The 15,872-nt window shown below is 38.2% G+C and overlaps 2 protein-coding genes across 9 annotated transcripts in view; one reads left to right on the top strand and one right to left on the bottom strand.

Annotated features, from left to right (window-relative positions):
• Positions 1 to 612: 612 nt before the first annotated feature.
• Positions 613 to 1,809, bottom strand: LOC148131251 (endogenous retrovirus group K member 8 Gag polyprotein-like). The gene has a single exon (XM_087959981.1). The coding sequence runs from the start codon at positions 1,807 to 1,809 to the stop codon at positions 613 to 615; it is 1,197 nt and encodes a 398-aa protein (XP_087816107.1).
• Positions 1,810 to 6,128: 4,319 nt separating this feature from the next.
• The window catches only part of ODF2L (outer dense fiber of sperm tails 2 like), a 36,369-nt gene continuing 26,625 nt past the window's right edge, over positions 6,129 to 15,872 (top strand). For 2 of the 8 annotated variants that reach the window (XM_087960568.1, XM_087960566.1), the window contains exons 1-3: positions 6,129 to 6,260; positions 12,887 to 13,042; positions 14,706 to 14,869. In XM_087960568.1, coding sequence (XP_087816694.1) covers positions 12,890 to 13,042; positions 14,706 to 14,869 — 317 coding nt within the window. In that variant the 5' untranslated portion in view covers positions 6,129 to 6,260; positions 12,887 to 12,889. Of the gene's footprint in view, positions 6,261 to 6,654; positions 7,301 to 12,886; positions 13,043 to 14,705; positions 14,870 to 15,872 lie in introns of those variants that run through there. The other 6 variants (XR_015748628.1, XM_087960567.1, XM_087960570.1 and 3 more) reach the window with 4 other exon arrangements.

The raw sequence follows: 15,872 nt of genomic DNA, 5'->3' as shown, positions 1-15,872 counted from the left end.
ATTTAACACTACTTTTAGCAAATTGCATACCTCCTACCCCCCTTACAGCTGGAGAATCTTCCGTAGGCCATTCTTTGGGCCATTCTTCTTGCCAAATTACTGAAACATCTGCTCCGAAATCTACAACACCGGAAAACAATTTCCCTTCTATTAGAAAATTCAACTTGGGCTGAGATGGCTTAATGTTTTTCACTAAAGCCAATAGCTCTGAACAACATTCTGTAGAGCCCAAAACCCCTATCCGAGGCTTCCCTACCAACGGATTAATTGGAGTATAGGGTAACACTATCAATTGCGCAATGGAGTCTCCAGCTGCAAGATTAGCAGGTACATCTGAATACAATGGAATTTTTATAATATCTGTATAATCCTGATCAATAACCCCTGGAATCACAAAAAACCCTTTCTTAGAAGCTGAGGAACGAGGCAAGACCAACCCCACCATTTGCGGAGGAAGGGGGCCCTTTAAATGGGTGTCCTCAAAATAAACTTGATTTGGAAAAGTTATGATATCTTTTAACATTCGTAAGTCCAAACCAGCACTTCCTGTAGCCGCTGGTGATACATTGAGCACAGGTGCAACCTTTGGAGCAGGGTTAGCTGCGTACCCCCTTATCGGTTTCCCGAAGGTGCAGCCTGAGAGCGGCACTGATTCGCCCAGTGGAAACCCTTTTTACACTTGGGACATACTGTTTTTGGACATGCCCCAGGATTTGAGTTCTGCTGTGGAAGACTCTTCCGAAAAAGAGCAGCACCTCCCCCTGGGGCCCGGCATTGGGCTTTGAAATGCCCAGGCTTCCCACAGTTGAAGCAATTCCCAGTAGATTTAAGACCCTTTTGCAAAGCTACAGCCAAGGTCTCCATGTTATAAGATTGCGAACCTACTACAGCACAAGCTTTAATCAAATCTGCCAAGGTTGCCTCCCCCTGAGCGACCAAAGGCTGCAAAACCCGCTTACAATCTGTATTTGCATTTTCCACTGCCAATTTCATCAAGAGTTCTTTCGCAGCTTCCGGATTAGAAATTTGTCGCTGAATGGCATTTTGGAGCTTCTCAAGGAAATCTGCGTATGGCTCTGTAGCTGCTTGTTTGATTTGTGAAAAGGATTTAGTAGGCACTCCTGCCTCCTCCACTCGCCTTAGCACTCCCATAACAGCGGCCATAACAACGGGGAAGCAATGATCCAGCAGATTTGTTGCCTGTTGCTCCACGGTTGCAAATTGCCCAGCCCCATGGATTTGATCAGGAATATACAAACCCCCTGAATTATTTCCTCTGTTAATTGCTTCTCTTTGATATTCTGCATCAAATACCACGTATTGTGTCCCGTTCAGAATCATTCTCATTAAGTCTTTCCAATCTTGCGGAATCATCTTTTGAGCTTGCCCCAGACTGTGAAGCAAACCCTGGACATATGGACTTTGTATGCCAAACTCCCTCACAGATTTCTTTACTTCCCGTAAAAGAGATAAAGGCAGTGGATTCCAGACAGCCTGTAAATTTCCTGCATTATCAACTTGCCTCTGAACGGGAAACAATTGCATGGAGTCAATCTCCTCCCCCTCCAGCTGTCCTGCTTGAAAAGCTGCTTGCATAGCTGCTTGAACTCTCCCAGTATGGGGTGTATTTATTTTAGGAGTTCCCACCTTGACATCTCCTGATGAATTTTTAGGAGCTGTCAGGGGAGATACCACAACTTCCAATCTCGAGACAGGCGGACACAAGACTACCTTATTTTGATACGGAGGTGGATCCAATAATGGTTTCAATAATGGCTGTTGCTGGGCTTCTAAAGCAGTAATAACCATCTTCCAATAAGTTAAAACTTCTGAATCAGCCCGAAGCTCATCGTGGAGAACATTGCCAATCTGTCTCCACGTTTCCAATTTTAAGGAACCTCGTTCAGGGTACTATGGACACTGCGTCCATACAGTACGCATTAACAATTTAACATTGGATTGTGACAAACAGATTTTTTTCCCTACCAGAAGAACTAAAGATAAAGAAATTGGTTCTGACTAACTTCAACAACTCTGTAATATGCTTCTCCTGATGTTGTGACAGTTTTCCTCCCATACTTACGAAGATAATCGTCGCCTGCGACAGTTATCGATTATGGTGCGCACCTTTGCCTCTTCCAGGCGATAAGTACAGGAGAGCAGAACCCATATCTGCCCGCAGCAGATCACGTCGGGGTCACCACTTGTGGTGGTCTCTCATGGAAAGAAGACACAACGCAAGGTTGTCCCGGGATGAGAGCTCAGAGCAAACTCTGAAACCCTCTTTTATTAGAAGCAATCTTTGTTAACGTAGCAATTTTTGTTAGCGTCCTATCACAAACACATTACACCACACAACATGCACTGATCATTCGCATAAGCATACAAGGCTGCAAAGTTTAAGTTTGCTACAGTTCTGGTTAAGAAATGGCAACAATTTGTCCTTGTTCCTTGCTCCGGCTCCGATGTTTTAGCACGTACACAAAGAACAAAGAATCATGGATCCCACATTATTAGTTTGCTGACCACTCTGCTTCTCATTAGACCAATCTCTTTATGCTGCGTCACCTGTAAAGTCATGGAATCAATTATTAACCAATCCATCATCCTCCACTTAGAGACAAACAACCTACTCTCTAATAAACAATTTGGTTTCAGAAAAAAACTATCCTGTAATCTGCAACTCTTACACTGCAAAAACGTATGGACTATATAACTCAATCAGAGCAAAGCAATAGACGCAATTTACATAGACTTCTATAAAGCCTTTAATTCAGTGGTACACGACAAACTACTCCTAAAACTAAAATCTTATGGTATCTCTGGACACCTGCATAACTGGATAGAAGCATTCCTGTCAAACAGACAACAAATGGTCAAAATTGGGAGCGTCCTATCAAATTCTGTGACTGTCAACAGTGGTGTCCCCCAAGGCAGTGTTCTAGGACCAACTCTCTTCATACTCTACATAAATGACCTCTGTGATCATATTAAGAGCAACTGCGTTCTCTTTGCTGATGATGTAAAGCTATTCAACACCACCAGGGATGGGACTTTGACTGTGGCTCTGCGTTGCGTGCACATGCGCGTGCATTGCACGAATTGCACGAGTGCAATTTACAACCGGTTGAGCTGCCCGGACAGCTGAGCAGCGCTGCATGCAAGTGCGCAGAGGTTGGAAAAGCTCTTTTTTCCTACTTTTTCAACTGCAGCTGTGCTGCACAAAGCAGCTGCAGTTGAAAACGCAGGAAATAAAGGTCAGGTAAGAGCCCGAGCAGGCGGGTGGGCCAAAACAGCAGCAAACATAGAACCAGTTCTATGTATGCTGTCTGTTTGCTGCTCTTCAGAGCAACCGGTTCTACAGAAGTGGACAGAACCGGTAGAATCCCACCCCTGAACACCACCGACAATACTGCTACCCTTCAAAAAGACCTCGACTATGTATCAGAATGGTCAAACAAATGGCAACTTCAAATCTCAACAAATAAATGCTCTCTCTAACATATTGGCAAAAAAATATATATCAGAAAATAAAATACAAGCTGAATAGTCAAGACCTTGTTGACGATCCAAACTCTGTCAAGGACCTTGGAGTACTCATCTCTAATTATCTGAGTGCTAGAGCCCACTGTAACAACATAGACAAAAAGGCATTAAGAGTTGCTAACCTAATCCTACGTAGCTTTTTCTCTGATAATATCACACTACTAACTGGAGCATACAAAACATTTGCTAGACCAATACTTGAATACAGCTCATCAGTCTGGAATCCACATTACGTATCTGATATTAACACAGTGAAGAAAGTCCAGAAATATTTCACAAGAAGAGTTCTCCACTCCTCTACTCATTGCAGAATAACTTATGCCACCAGACTTGAAATTCGAGACCTAGAAAACCTAGAACTACACTGCCTTCGGTCCGATCTAAGGATAGTATATAAAATCATACATTGCAATGTCCTACCTGTCAATGAATATTTTAGCTTCAACCATAACAATACAAGAGCAAACAATAGATACAAACTCAAGGTAAACAGCACCAAACTTGATTGCAGGAAATACGACTTCAGCAACAGAGTGGTCAATGTCTAGAATACTCTACCTGACTCTGTGGTTTCTTCCCCAACCCCCAAAAACTTTAACCTTAGACTGTGTACTATTGACCTCACCCCTTTCCTAAGAGGTCTGTAGGGAGCGTGCATAAGCGCACCAGTGTGCCTACTGTCCCTGTCCTATTATTTCTTTTTATTTTTCTTATATGTATCCATTTCATGTATTCATAACTATGTTTATACTTATACCTGTTATCTTATAATCGCTTGACAAAATAAATAAATAAAATTAGGGTCCCTCCCTGATCTTCTTGACCTCTTGCCAGCCTGGTAGTTTGGGCTGATATCCTTATGATTTGGGTTTACTCTATTGGTTTAATGTATTGTTTTATCTTATTTATAAGCAGTTGGGAATCTAATTATATTATAGTATGGTAGAAATCTCATAAGAAAATAATTACGCAGATTACTCAAAGCGGTGAACATATCCAAGTCACCTTACTCCTCCTATCAATAACTTGGTCCTCAATACCAATAAGACCAAGGAGCTTATAGTGGACTATAGAAGGAACAGATCAGACATCCAGCCCTTGCTTATCAATGGAGACCAAGTGGAGCAAGTGGCCAGTTTTAAGTTTCTGGGCGTTACCATAAAAGAGGACCTGACCGGGGGCACTCACATTGCAGTACTGGTCAAAAGGGCCCCGCAGAGATTATACTACCTGAGACTTCTCAGAAAACAACAACTGAATGAAAAACTGCTGATGACCTACTGCTGCACCATAGAGAGCATTTTAACAGACTGCACCTGTGTATGGTTTGCCAATTGTACAGTGGCAGATAAGACAGCATTCCAGAGTGTTAACGTCATTGCCCAGAAGATCACTGGTTGCCCTCTCACCTCTTTGGAAGAGCTTTATAGCTCCCGCTGCTTTAATAAAGTTCAAAACATTCTCAAAGATCCACCTCATCCTAGAAACCGTTTTATTGAACTATTACCACCTGGCAGATGGTACAGGGTAATAAAAACAAGGACAAATAGGCTGAAAAACAGCTTCAACCCCAGGGCAGTATCTCTTTTGAATTCTGCTATACAGTGCAGTATTGGTGCGGTGTCGGGGGTTTTCGGTTCAATGTGTGAAGGGTGAAGGATGTGTGTTTGTGTTTATTTTCATGGTCATGATGTGCACTGAAGATGGTGTTTGATTTCACTGTACGAGTTGCAATGACAATAAAGTAAACAAATAACTAATAACTATTTTCCACACAATAACTCTGCATGATGGAGAACTGTGGAAGGAATTGTACATGCCTAGTTTAATGAAAAGAAGGACTAGGAGTGATTCCATTATTTGAGGGACTGACACAAAGAAAAGGGGGTCAACCTACTGTCTTCTCCAAAGCATATGAAGGCAGGACAAGAACAATGGATGGACACTAATCAAGGAGAGAACGATCCTGGAATTAAGGACATATTTCCTGACAGAACAATTAATCAATGGAACAATTTGCCTTCAAAATTGTGGATGCTCCAACACTGGAGGTTTTTAAGAAGAGATTGGACAATCATTTGTCTGAAATGGTATAGGGTTTCTTGCTTTTAGCAGGGGGTTGGACTAGAAGACCCCCAAGGTCCCTTCCAACTCTGTTATTCTGTTATATAATACAAATTATGAATAGATTGATGAGAATTGTTTCAGAAATGAATGAGAATGGTTCTAGGCTGGCTAGGGCTAAATTGTTCTACAGTGAGATGTCCGTTCTGTCATTCAAAGCATTTTGATGTGAGTGAAGCATCTCTCCTCCAAGCGGAAGAGAGCGGGAATGATTCGTTTCAAACCCTGGAAACGTGCTCGAGAATTCAGTCTCCCCTCAGTGAATTATGCTCCGGCGTCACTCGCAGCACTTCGGGCTTTTTTTTTTTTTTTTTCCTAATCAGCCAAACTAAGGATTAAGGCGGAAAGTCAGCATAACTGAACTCCTCCAGCCCGAGAAACCCGCTCAATCTCGGCCGGAGACCTATTTGGCCAGGAAAAAGAGCAGGCGAGCCCAAGGGCGCAGTTTGATAGATTGCAAAAAATGGAGCCGATCGTCTCTGATTTATTAAAGGAATGTATTAAGAGGCTTCCTCGTCACCTCCCGCTCTTTCCCCGGGGAAGCGACATTTGGAAGGTTCCCTGGCGGCTGGCCAGCCGTGCACTTGACGGTGAGTTAACATATTTCAAGCAGGTATTATTCCATTGCTCCTTCTGCCAAAAACCTCCTTGCTTGACTTAAGGGTTAAAAAAAAAAAGGCTTACAGTTACAAATAGAAGCAGATCGCGGGGCTGTTTTATTTATTTACAGCTGTTGTTCCCCGCGCGCTTAATTTGGGATTAAAATCCAGTCCACGGGGGTTTTGGTGTGTCCGGATTCGCTTTTCCTGGCGGCAATCCTGGCATTTATTTAGCTGCATTGAGTTTCATCGGGTTTAATTTCCGAATAAATGTGCCTACATAAATAAAAGCGTTTATTTATGATTGAAATTTCAAAAGAAAAAAGAAAAAAGAAAAAAAGGCAGAATGATGTAGTATTAGCCAAGGATCTTGTTCTAGAATCTAGATCTTTAGTAGGATTAGCTGCGCTTTGCAGCTGCTGCAGAAACCTCAGCAACGTTTCACGTTCTCTCCTGCGATCTTCAGCGCCATCCAGGCTTCTTTTGCGTCGCCAAAGCCTCATTTAATGCTTAAAGCTGATTCGCTTTGGCTTTGGCTTCTTAGATAGCCTTACGTGTTTTCCGCTGGGATAGAAAATCGAGCCCTGGTTTTGGACTGGCATTGAGTCCGAGCCGGGGGAATAGAAGCGAGTTGGTAGGGAGCCCACTGAACATGTTTTCTTCATGTTGGGCTGGCTGCTTGTTTCGCAAGGGTAGTTCCTGAATTTTCAAAATATTGTTCTTCTTTTTTCCTCTTCCTCCTCCTCCTCTTGTCCTCCTCCTCCTCCTCCACCACCACCATTTTACCGAAAGAAAAGGGGGTACACCTTTACGGGTTAGGCAGAAACACGTAGCCCATTGCAAAGAGAGCGCCCAACTAAGGGCAAGGCAGGGCGTCGATCGCCCCTCCTGAGCATGCCCGGAGTTGAGCCGAGCATGCTCGGATGATTCCCGGCGGCCCTCCTAAGGTTGTTGCCAGGGTGAGAAGGAAGCGGAGCTCGGTTTTCCCGCCGAGACCGGCGGCGGCGGCGGCGGCAATGGAGAGCAAAGAGGTAATGTAGCTAAACTGGCCAGGGGAAAAGTCGGTCACGTCGCAAGGTTCATGATCTGGGATATCTCAGGGTTGATTTTGGGTCTTGGAAAGCTCCTGGGGCTCAACTCTTTCCGGCAGTTGTATTCTTTGCATAGCGCCCCCCCAAAAAAAAAACAACAACCCTATCTTGCACTTTTCTATATGATGGTTACATGATTGCTCAGGATTGACGGCGATGAAGGAAGAAGGCTATTTTGCAGGCTGAAAAGTAGAATTGCCCTTAAGCATGTCTAGAGTGCCTTTTCCTTTGCCACTGAGTATGCCTCTGTCCACGAATGGAGTCTCTTTATTTCTGCTTAATAATAATCAGGCCCCGTTAAAGATGGGATTCAAGTAAAGGACTTTTTAAGCGGATTCAGTTTTTGGGTAGGAATATTTGTTTGCTTATAATCCTGTGTAAAAGCCTGTGAGGAGCGTGATATGATTTTTTTTTTTAACCAGCAAGTGCTGTTTCCAGATTATAATTTGAACTGGGGCCCACCAATATGTAAATTTAGGAGTAGAAAGATTTAGATTTGCAATAGATAAAAATATTTTGTTGATTATGTATAGTGTATATTTCCCTCACTACAAATACTGATTTCAGTTTTCATTGAGAGGTCAGAAACAGAAAATGCAGCTTCCAAATTACTTGTTTTTTGATATATGTTCCCAGTTTTATATTGTTTTTAAATTCTTGACTTAATGGCATGTTTATGAAGAAAATTGCAATGTAAAAATAATAGTTCTGAACCCTATCAATAATTACCAATTAACAAAGGGATGTTAATTATATGTGGAAGTTGGGTGGTGTACCTCTCATCTCATTAAGGTTACTATAGTACTTCAGAATCAATTTCCAAACTCAATATTGGAACTGGAAAAAAATATACTGTGAATTGCCATAGAACTCTAATATAAGGGATATGCTTATAGCAAAGGACCCAGAAACATCCAGAAGGATGTTGGATTAGGGCAGGCCCAAAACACTTTGCTGCTAAAGGTAAAGGAGAAGATGATGCCATCTTCAATTCATTGCCCACGTATTAAATCTTGTCATGAAATCAGCAGCATCTTGAATAACACCCTAGCATCTTCTATTATATGTGAAGGCAATGGACTAATTCAAATGGGGCTGGCATTTTTCACCTTCTGGCATCCATAACAGGTAATCCTTGGTTTACCACTATTTGTTTAGCAACCATTCAAAATTTACAGTGGCAGTGAAAAAAGTGACTTACAACCAGTCCTCACACTTACGAACTTTGCAGCATCCCCACAGTCGCAGGTTCAAAATTTAGACGCTTGGCAATGGTATTTACAAGTACAATATTCTGGGATTATGTTATCCCATTGTTACCTCAGATCAGTAAAGTCAATGAGAGAAGCCAGATTTGCTCACTGCACTTAACAAATGCTGTACTTATCAACAATATGGTAAACAAATCACTGCAGATTTGCTTATATTGTAAGCCGTCCAAAGTTGCTGTATCAGTGAGACTGGGAGGCATAAAAATTAATTAATAAATAACCATGGCAAAAAAATTATAAAATAGGACATGACTCACTTAAAAACCACCTTGCTGGGCCTAAGTGTGGTCATAAGTCGAGTGACTTATGTTGTGCTGGGCCCAATTGTGGTCATAAATCAAGGATTTATCTGAGATGCTCATCCCATCATGACTAATCATGTCTTTTATATCTTCACGTTTGTACAACCTTGCACCTTTTAGAACTGTAAGTTCTTGTTCATCATCTGAATTTTAGGGATATGTAATTGCATCTAGTAGGAAAGACAGCTCTTTGGTTCTCATAATTCTAATCTGTGGAATCTATTCTTTGTATCCTGTGATTATAGCATGTCTTATGAAAAGTGAAAGGAAAAATACTATCTGCTAAGAAGTTCCCCTCTAGAATTATGTATATGAATACCTTATTTGTTATTCTTATTTTTACTTTCCCTTATTTGTAATTTGGTCTTTAATTTTATTTATAAGCTATTCTTAGATAGAATCATGATGCTTATTTACCTTTGTAAGCCATTGAGAATTTTTTTAAATTGTGGGATATAAATCCGATTAACAAATAAATAGAAATAAATAATTTGTAAAGTAATTTTATACCTAATAATCCAAAGTAGGATACCCCTGTCTTTTAATGTCACTCTCCTCATTTATATTTCTGCTTTTTAGCTTTGTAATAATTAATTACCTAATGCATTTGGTGATGAAGTTAAGGCCTACAGTTTCAAATATAAATCTGGAAAAAATTGTAAACGAAAATGCTGCTGATTGGACAGTGAGATGTGCAAATCCTGAAATAGCTTTATTAGACAATACATTAATTGAAATTATAACACTTGGCTAAAAGAGCAACATGATATCTGTATAGGTTTAGAGTAAGAAAACTAAAGGGGATTGTTTTTCTCTTCTTAAACATTGAATCAACATAGAGTATATTATTTATTTGTAAAATAAATAATCATGGGACTATTCTAGGTGGCTTACAATAATAAAAAGAAAAACTGAAAAGGCATGTAAACAGAAGTAAAATAATAGAACAATAAAGTAAACGATAACAAAGGAACACAATGAGGAGAGACTTCCGGTTGCAAGGCTTCGGCGGTGGCAGGAATCCGCGACTGTGCGCGGTTCCTGCTACGCTCGCCGCTGAAGTGCCTCCGATCCAGCCGGATTTGGAGGCTGTCGTTACCCCGGAGCGGTAACGGAAGATAGAGGAGATCCGGGCAGGAGTCTGGGGATATCGCAACCCCTTTCCCCAGCCGGCTAGACTCCTTTTTCCTTAGGCGGTGGAGTGGCGGTCAGTAATGGCCGCCACAAAGAAACCTTCAACCGGACAAGATCGCGCAGGAGGAAGTTTTAGAAAGTGAAAGTTTTTTGGCTGAACCGGGACACTAAGATATATCCAAATACCCTGGAAACTTAATTTTTTTTTAATGATATATTCTTTCCAAAGGAGACTGTCAAAGCGGCAAATGAAAGTGTTAAATGGGAAAGTTCACTCTCCTTCCTTACGGAGATAGCAAATGGACATTGAAAAATCTGCCTTGGCACAGAAGGTAAAAATCAAAAGCTTTTTGCTATAAGTGGGAAGGGAGAGGTAAAAAAAACATCTTATATTAAGATCTTGCTGGAGGAGACGGCTTGGAGTTTATAAGATCAGAGATTAACTGCAGTAAGACTTCAAAAATATACTTTGGAACTTTGTAATTGATATTGCCCCAGGAGGAGAAAGTGTAAAGGGAAGAAGGTGCTAAATGAAACATTTTGTGTTTGTTTGGATTGTTTGATGACTTTGGGACTTTTGGAAATTACTCTAAGATTAAAAACACTTGGGTTTTTTTTAAAAAAAGGAAAGAAGGAAAAACTTTATAATGGCATTATCTGTGGAAGAATTAAAAATGGAATTTGAAAAATTAAAAGAAGAGGAACAAGAAGGCAAGGGCTTTTTTGGATCTGTTTTCCACTTCTTAGAAATGGCGATTTCTACCTATCAGCAAATACAACAACAAGAAGAAGAAGCCATCTTTAATGGACAAATAACTTTAGCCAAGAAAGAAGAGAGGAAGAGGGGAAGAAAAATGGAGAATTTAAGATTCAAAAAAACAACCAAGAAAGAGAAAAATAAGGTGAAAAATCAATACAGTGTCAGAAAGCAACAGAAAAGAGGAATACAACAGAGAGGAGAAGCTAAAAAGGCGGAGGTTAAGGGGGGGGGGCAAAAAGGCCAGATTGGTTAAGAAAGGAAGGGAAAAAGGAAAAAGAAGTCACAAAGGCTTGAAACAAGATGGAAAAAAGCAGATTTTTTTTAGAGACAAAGGGTAAAGTATAATTAAAAAGAGATTCTGCAAAGTACATAAGATTGTATTGTAGTATTTGTATTTGAAATAGAAAATTGGAATATTACAAGATCTAACACAATATTAAAATATCAAAATGCTTAAGATTTAATAATAGACTTCAATATTTAATAAAATATTAAAGGGAATGTTTAATTTGCTATTGTTTTAATGTCATTATAAACTTATTTTCTTATTTTAAAATGTAGTATGTAAAATGTAAAATGTATTAAGCAGAATCAGAATGGAAACTATATGTCTATATTATAAATTTATTATTTTCTTTTTAAAACGCAGTATGTAGAATGTACTAAGCAGAATCAGAATGGAAATTATGTATTATTTTAAGTGTTAAACTTAGGGGAAAGATAGAAAGGCGTCATACTTCAATTAGTGATTACAGGAGAAATTTTGTGTTTAAAGAGAAGAGATAAATAGATAATTGGAAAAGAACAGACAAAAGATACAAGTATAATGATTTAAATTAAGATGAAATAAATAAAATAGAATTAAGAGAGTGAAAAGAGGGGAGAAGTTATATAGAAAATATAGAATGGTAAATAAGATAAGTAATTGTATACAAGGTGAGCATGAATTTGATTTAGGTCTGTACAAAAAGATGTAACCCGGGGCTAAGCCACTTTCCAAAAAGAAGTTTTATGTTTCTATGTTTTGTGTTTTGTGTGTTCATGTTTGATTGAGAATTAATAAAACCTTGGAGGAATGTTAGAAGAGAATAATGAAACTGTAAACAAGTCAGATGAAAATATAAGTATAATGAATAAAAACATATAAAATAGACAAATATAGAAAAGAAATATAATTGAATAAAAGCAAAGGGAGAAATAACGAGAAATTCGAAAAAGATATGCATGTGTTTATATGGAAATGTGATAACTTAGAACTATGCTGTATAAAACAATGTTTTATTTGTCTTGTTAAAATTTACAAGTAGCTTTCAGAAAAGAGGTTTTATGTTCTTATGTTTTATATTTTGTTTGTCTTTAAAAACTAATAAAATTTGTTTAAAAAAAACACAAAGGAACACGAGAATAAATTACTGTAACTGCAAATATCAATTTTAGCATTCATATGTTATTCATGACTAGGCAGAGTTCTTTTTAATATTAAGGTTGAAATAGATGTCTATACTTATTTGTTATAAAGGATGATGAAGTGTGTCTGTCCAACTTGAATGGCAAGCAGATTGATCTGTTTACAATGTGGAAAGGAAACTTTTCTTCTAGCACTTATGCAGTAAGCTATTAAAAACTATATGGGTTTTCCATTCCAAGTATTTTTTACAACTGTAACATCTATACCACAAACTCACAGTGTATTTTTTTCAAATATGATACAATGCAACAGGTTACTATTTCTCACTTAAGTAGTTTTACAAGACTTTTACTTTGAACTTTAACTTTCATGCCATATCACATCTTATTAAATGGCCCTTGTTTTGGAAGCATTCTGTTGCCTGGCTAGAGAAACATGAGATAAAGGCAACAAATGAATTTCAACTTTCACTGGCTCTTGTCCACAATTCCTTAAAATGTGCCAGGATGCATCTAACTTGGATGAGTTTCTGATTTTACAGGATTTTATTTAAAACTCTACTACATTTTGATAGTTATATATTATTATACATTGTTAACTAACTAACTAGCATATTTATCTAGAAATTTTATCTTATGTGATTTATTTTAGGAAATGTCCTATCTTGCTTCTGGGGAAGCAGAAAAATTTTGTTGCATTATTCAATCATGTGATTCAAGCTTTGTAAAAGACCATTTTGGAACAGAATCATCCAACCAACTTGGAAAGTATTTATTAAATGAATCAATAGACAAATCAGATATGCATGTAAGTAATGTTATTATTGCAGTTTTCACTTGGAAACTAGCTATCTAGGTATTACAAATAGCATTTCTTTATGTTTATATTGATGAAAGCTTTTACAGACTGTTGATAGATGTATAACTGTATATTTATCTAGTAATAAATAACTTATCAGTGAGATTTAGAAACTTATCTAAGTTTGTACATACATTCAAGTGTGTTAAAATGGACATAATAAACTGAGCTAATAATACTATATAGTTGTAATTTTTGAGTGGGATGAGCATCATTGGCAATTTCCTAAGCTTAACATATTAATTAAAGTTTCGAATGAATGTGATTAGAACTGAATTCATATGCACCAACTAATCAAGTGGGTTTTACTATATTTAAGAAGCCCTGAAGACTATTCTGTGATCATATAGAAATTCTACCCTGCCTCGTTGTCTCTCACTTGCTTTTTCACAGATCTGTCCATATACATTTTAAAAAAGACAAAAAAAGCAATAGGAAATATTGTCAGCGATGTGTTCCTGTAAAATAAACAAAATGGGACCTATTTAATCAGTTCCTGGGACAATTCAGAAAGTTCAGGAAGAAGTCAGCATGACTCACTAGGAAGCTTGACAGTTAAGATACCTTCTAAAAATGGAAAGTGTATCATAAGAAAGGAAAAAAGGGGAGGGGGGAATGTTAATGTGATAATAAAGAATTCCAAAACTATAAGTTAATTATGGGACTGTCAGGCTTCTAAGTAATGAAACCCATTCAAAAAGAAATAAACAAAGACTCAACAAGGACAATATGGCAAAAAGAAAAACTAGGTATAATGAAGATTTTTTAAAAGATGTATTTGAAGCCGATGCCACTAGATTACAAAAAAGTAAAAAGAGAATCAAAAAGGATATGGCAATTGCAGAAAAACTGAATTAATACTGTCAAAGATAAGGACAGAAGTGTGTAATATAATCTGTGGATGATATTGGGGGACAAGAACAAGAAATGCCACCTACAGGACTACCAGACAAGAGGAAGGAGCTTGCAGTTACTTAATGGTCAGAGAAAGTAGCTTAGAAAGAACCTGACCTAACTAATCAGACAGCTAAAAGTGATCCCAAGGAGGTTTGTATCTTCAGGCTTGTAAAATTTTGCTAATGTAGCCTTATAATAAAGTAGATTTAGCTCATCTAGTTGTGTTTCCTATCTGGCTTACCTTGAAGGACTGACATCAGTCTTCTAAGTGAAGATTTGTTTATTTATTTTATTAAAATCCAGTAGGATATAGAAGATGCATATTTCCTTCCTTTTATCCTATCAATACAGACATAGAAAATACAGAATCTTGATAATAATAATAATAATAATAATAATAATAATAATAATAATAATAATAATAATAATATAGTTTGTAGCTATAGCAATTTTACAACTAGTCTACTATTATGACTTAAGGTAAAAGGTTCAGAAAATCTATACGTCTTTAGTGATTTGCTGATCTTGGTTAAATACTTTTATTAAATATTGATTTCGGTTAAACATTATTAGTTAATAATAAGTTGTGTCAGGAGGAAGAGAAGGAAGTATCAGCATCTCAGGCTCTCATAATTTTGATGCAAATTTGCTTTAGGAAATCGGGTGTGGGGATAGAAAAAAAATAAAGAGTGAAGTAAAATCAATATTTTATAAGCCCGCAGAAAGTGAAGAGGTTGAATCGCTGAAGGAAAACTGGATCTCAAACAACAGGTTTATGAATAAACATTGGAACAGGATGAAAGAACTATTGCCGTCCCTTAAGGAGAAACCCCAGAATAGCACCTTGGAAGAAAGTCTGAGCACAAGTGAAACAAAATGGTATGCTTTGAGATTGGTGGTAAAAGGGGTTTTAGGGCATATCCTATAACTCAGATATTTGTCTTTAGAATGCATTTGGTTTTTATCATTATTATTATCACACCCAAGAATACCTGCCCACATATAGATTGTGGAAAGCTGGATTAAAAGTTGACCCAAAGCTTTAGAAAATCCTGTAGGTATTTTTTTTTCTCCAGAGTTGTCTTGAAAGCAGTAAAATGTACATATATTTACAACAATATAAATAATACCTTTGAATTTTAAAACAGACTATTGGTGAATGCTGTTAGATCTTAAAACTCATTTTGACAAAAAAAATCATTCCCTTATAGCTGTATAAATATGACAAAACATTAAATCAGTTGGAACAATTAAAACATAGTCACAGTCACTAGGAGAGCACAATTGATTCAATAACAGTGCAGTTCTTTTATGGGCTCCACATCGTTATTTGATTCCCAGACCAGATGAAATAGCTGTATCTTCAGATCCTTCCAGCAGGCTCTCGGGGGTGGGCCCATCTTGTGGGGGGAATGATATTCCATAGGGCAGGTGCAGCAGCACAAAAGACTACTAGATGGTTCAATTAGTCTTTCGCCCCTATACCCAGGTTGGATGACCAATTTGCATGTCAGGACCACTACGGACCTCCACCAGAGTTTCCTCTGACTTCGCCCTGCCCAGGCATAGTTCACCATCTTTCAGGTCCTAGCATCAGGGGTGGGATTCTACCAGTTCGCACCTATTCGCTAGAACCGGTTGTTAACATTCTAAGCAGTTCGGAGAACCGGTTGTTAGAAGAAATTACTGGCCTAATCCTGTCAGGAAGGCAGGAAGGAAACATTCTGGTATTGCTTGCAGAAACTGCCTCTCCGTTAACCCTTATTACATTCTTGGCAGGACTAGACTTCCTGTCTTAGGAACGTCTCTGGAGTTTTTTTCTCCTTCTTTGCTGGTACTTTGTGTGGAGTGACCATTCAGAGTTACAATGGCACTGAAAAAA

This window comes from Notechis scutatus, chromosome 3 (genome assembly GCF_049901735.1).
Source record: "Notechis scutatus isolate UNSWTSFEM ecotype Mainland chromosome 3, rNotScu1.2, whole genome shotgun sequence".
In the NCBI taxonomy this organism is placed as follows: domain Eukaryota; kingdom Metazoa; phylum Chordata; class Lepidosauria; order Squamata; family Elapidae; genus Notechis; species Notechis scutatus.
Note: the sequence above shows the minus strand (reverse complement) of the source record. Positions and strands in the feature narration are given on the sequence as shown.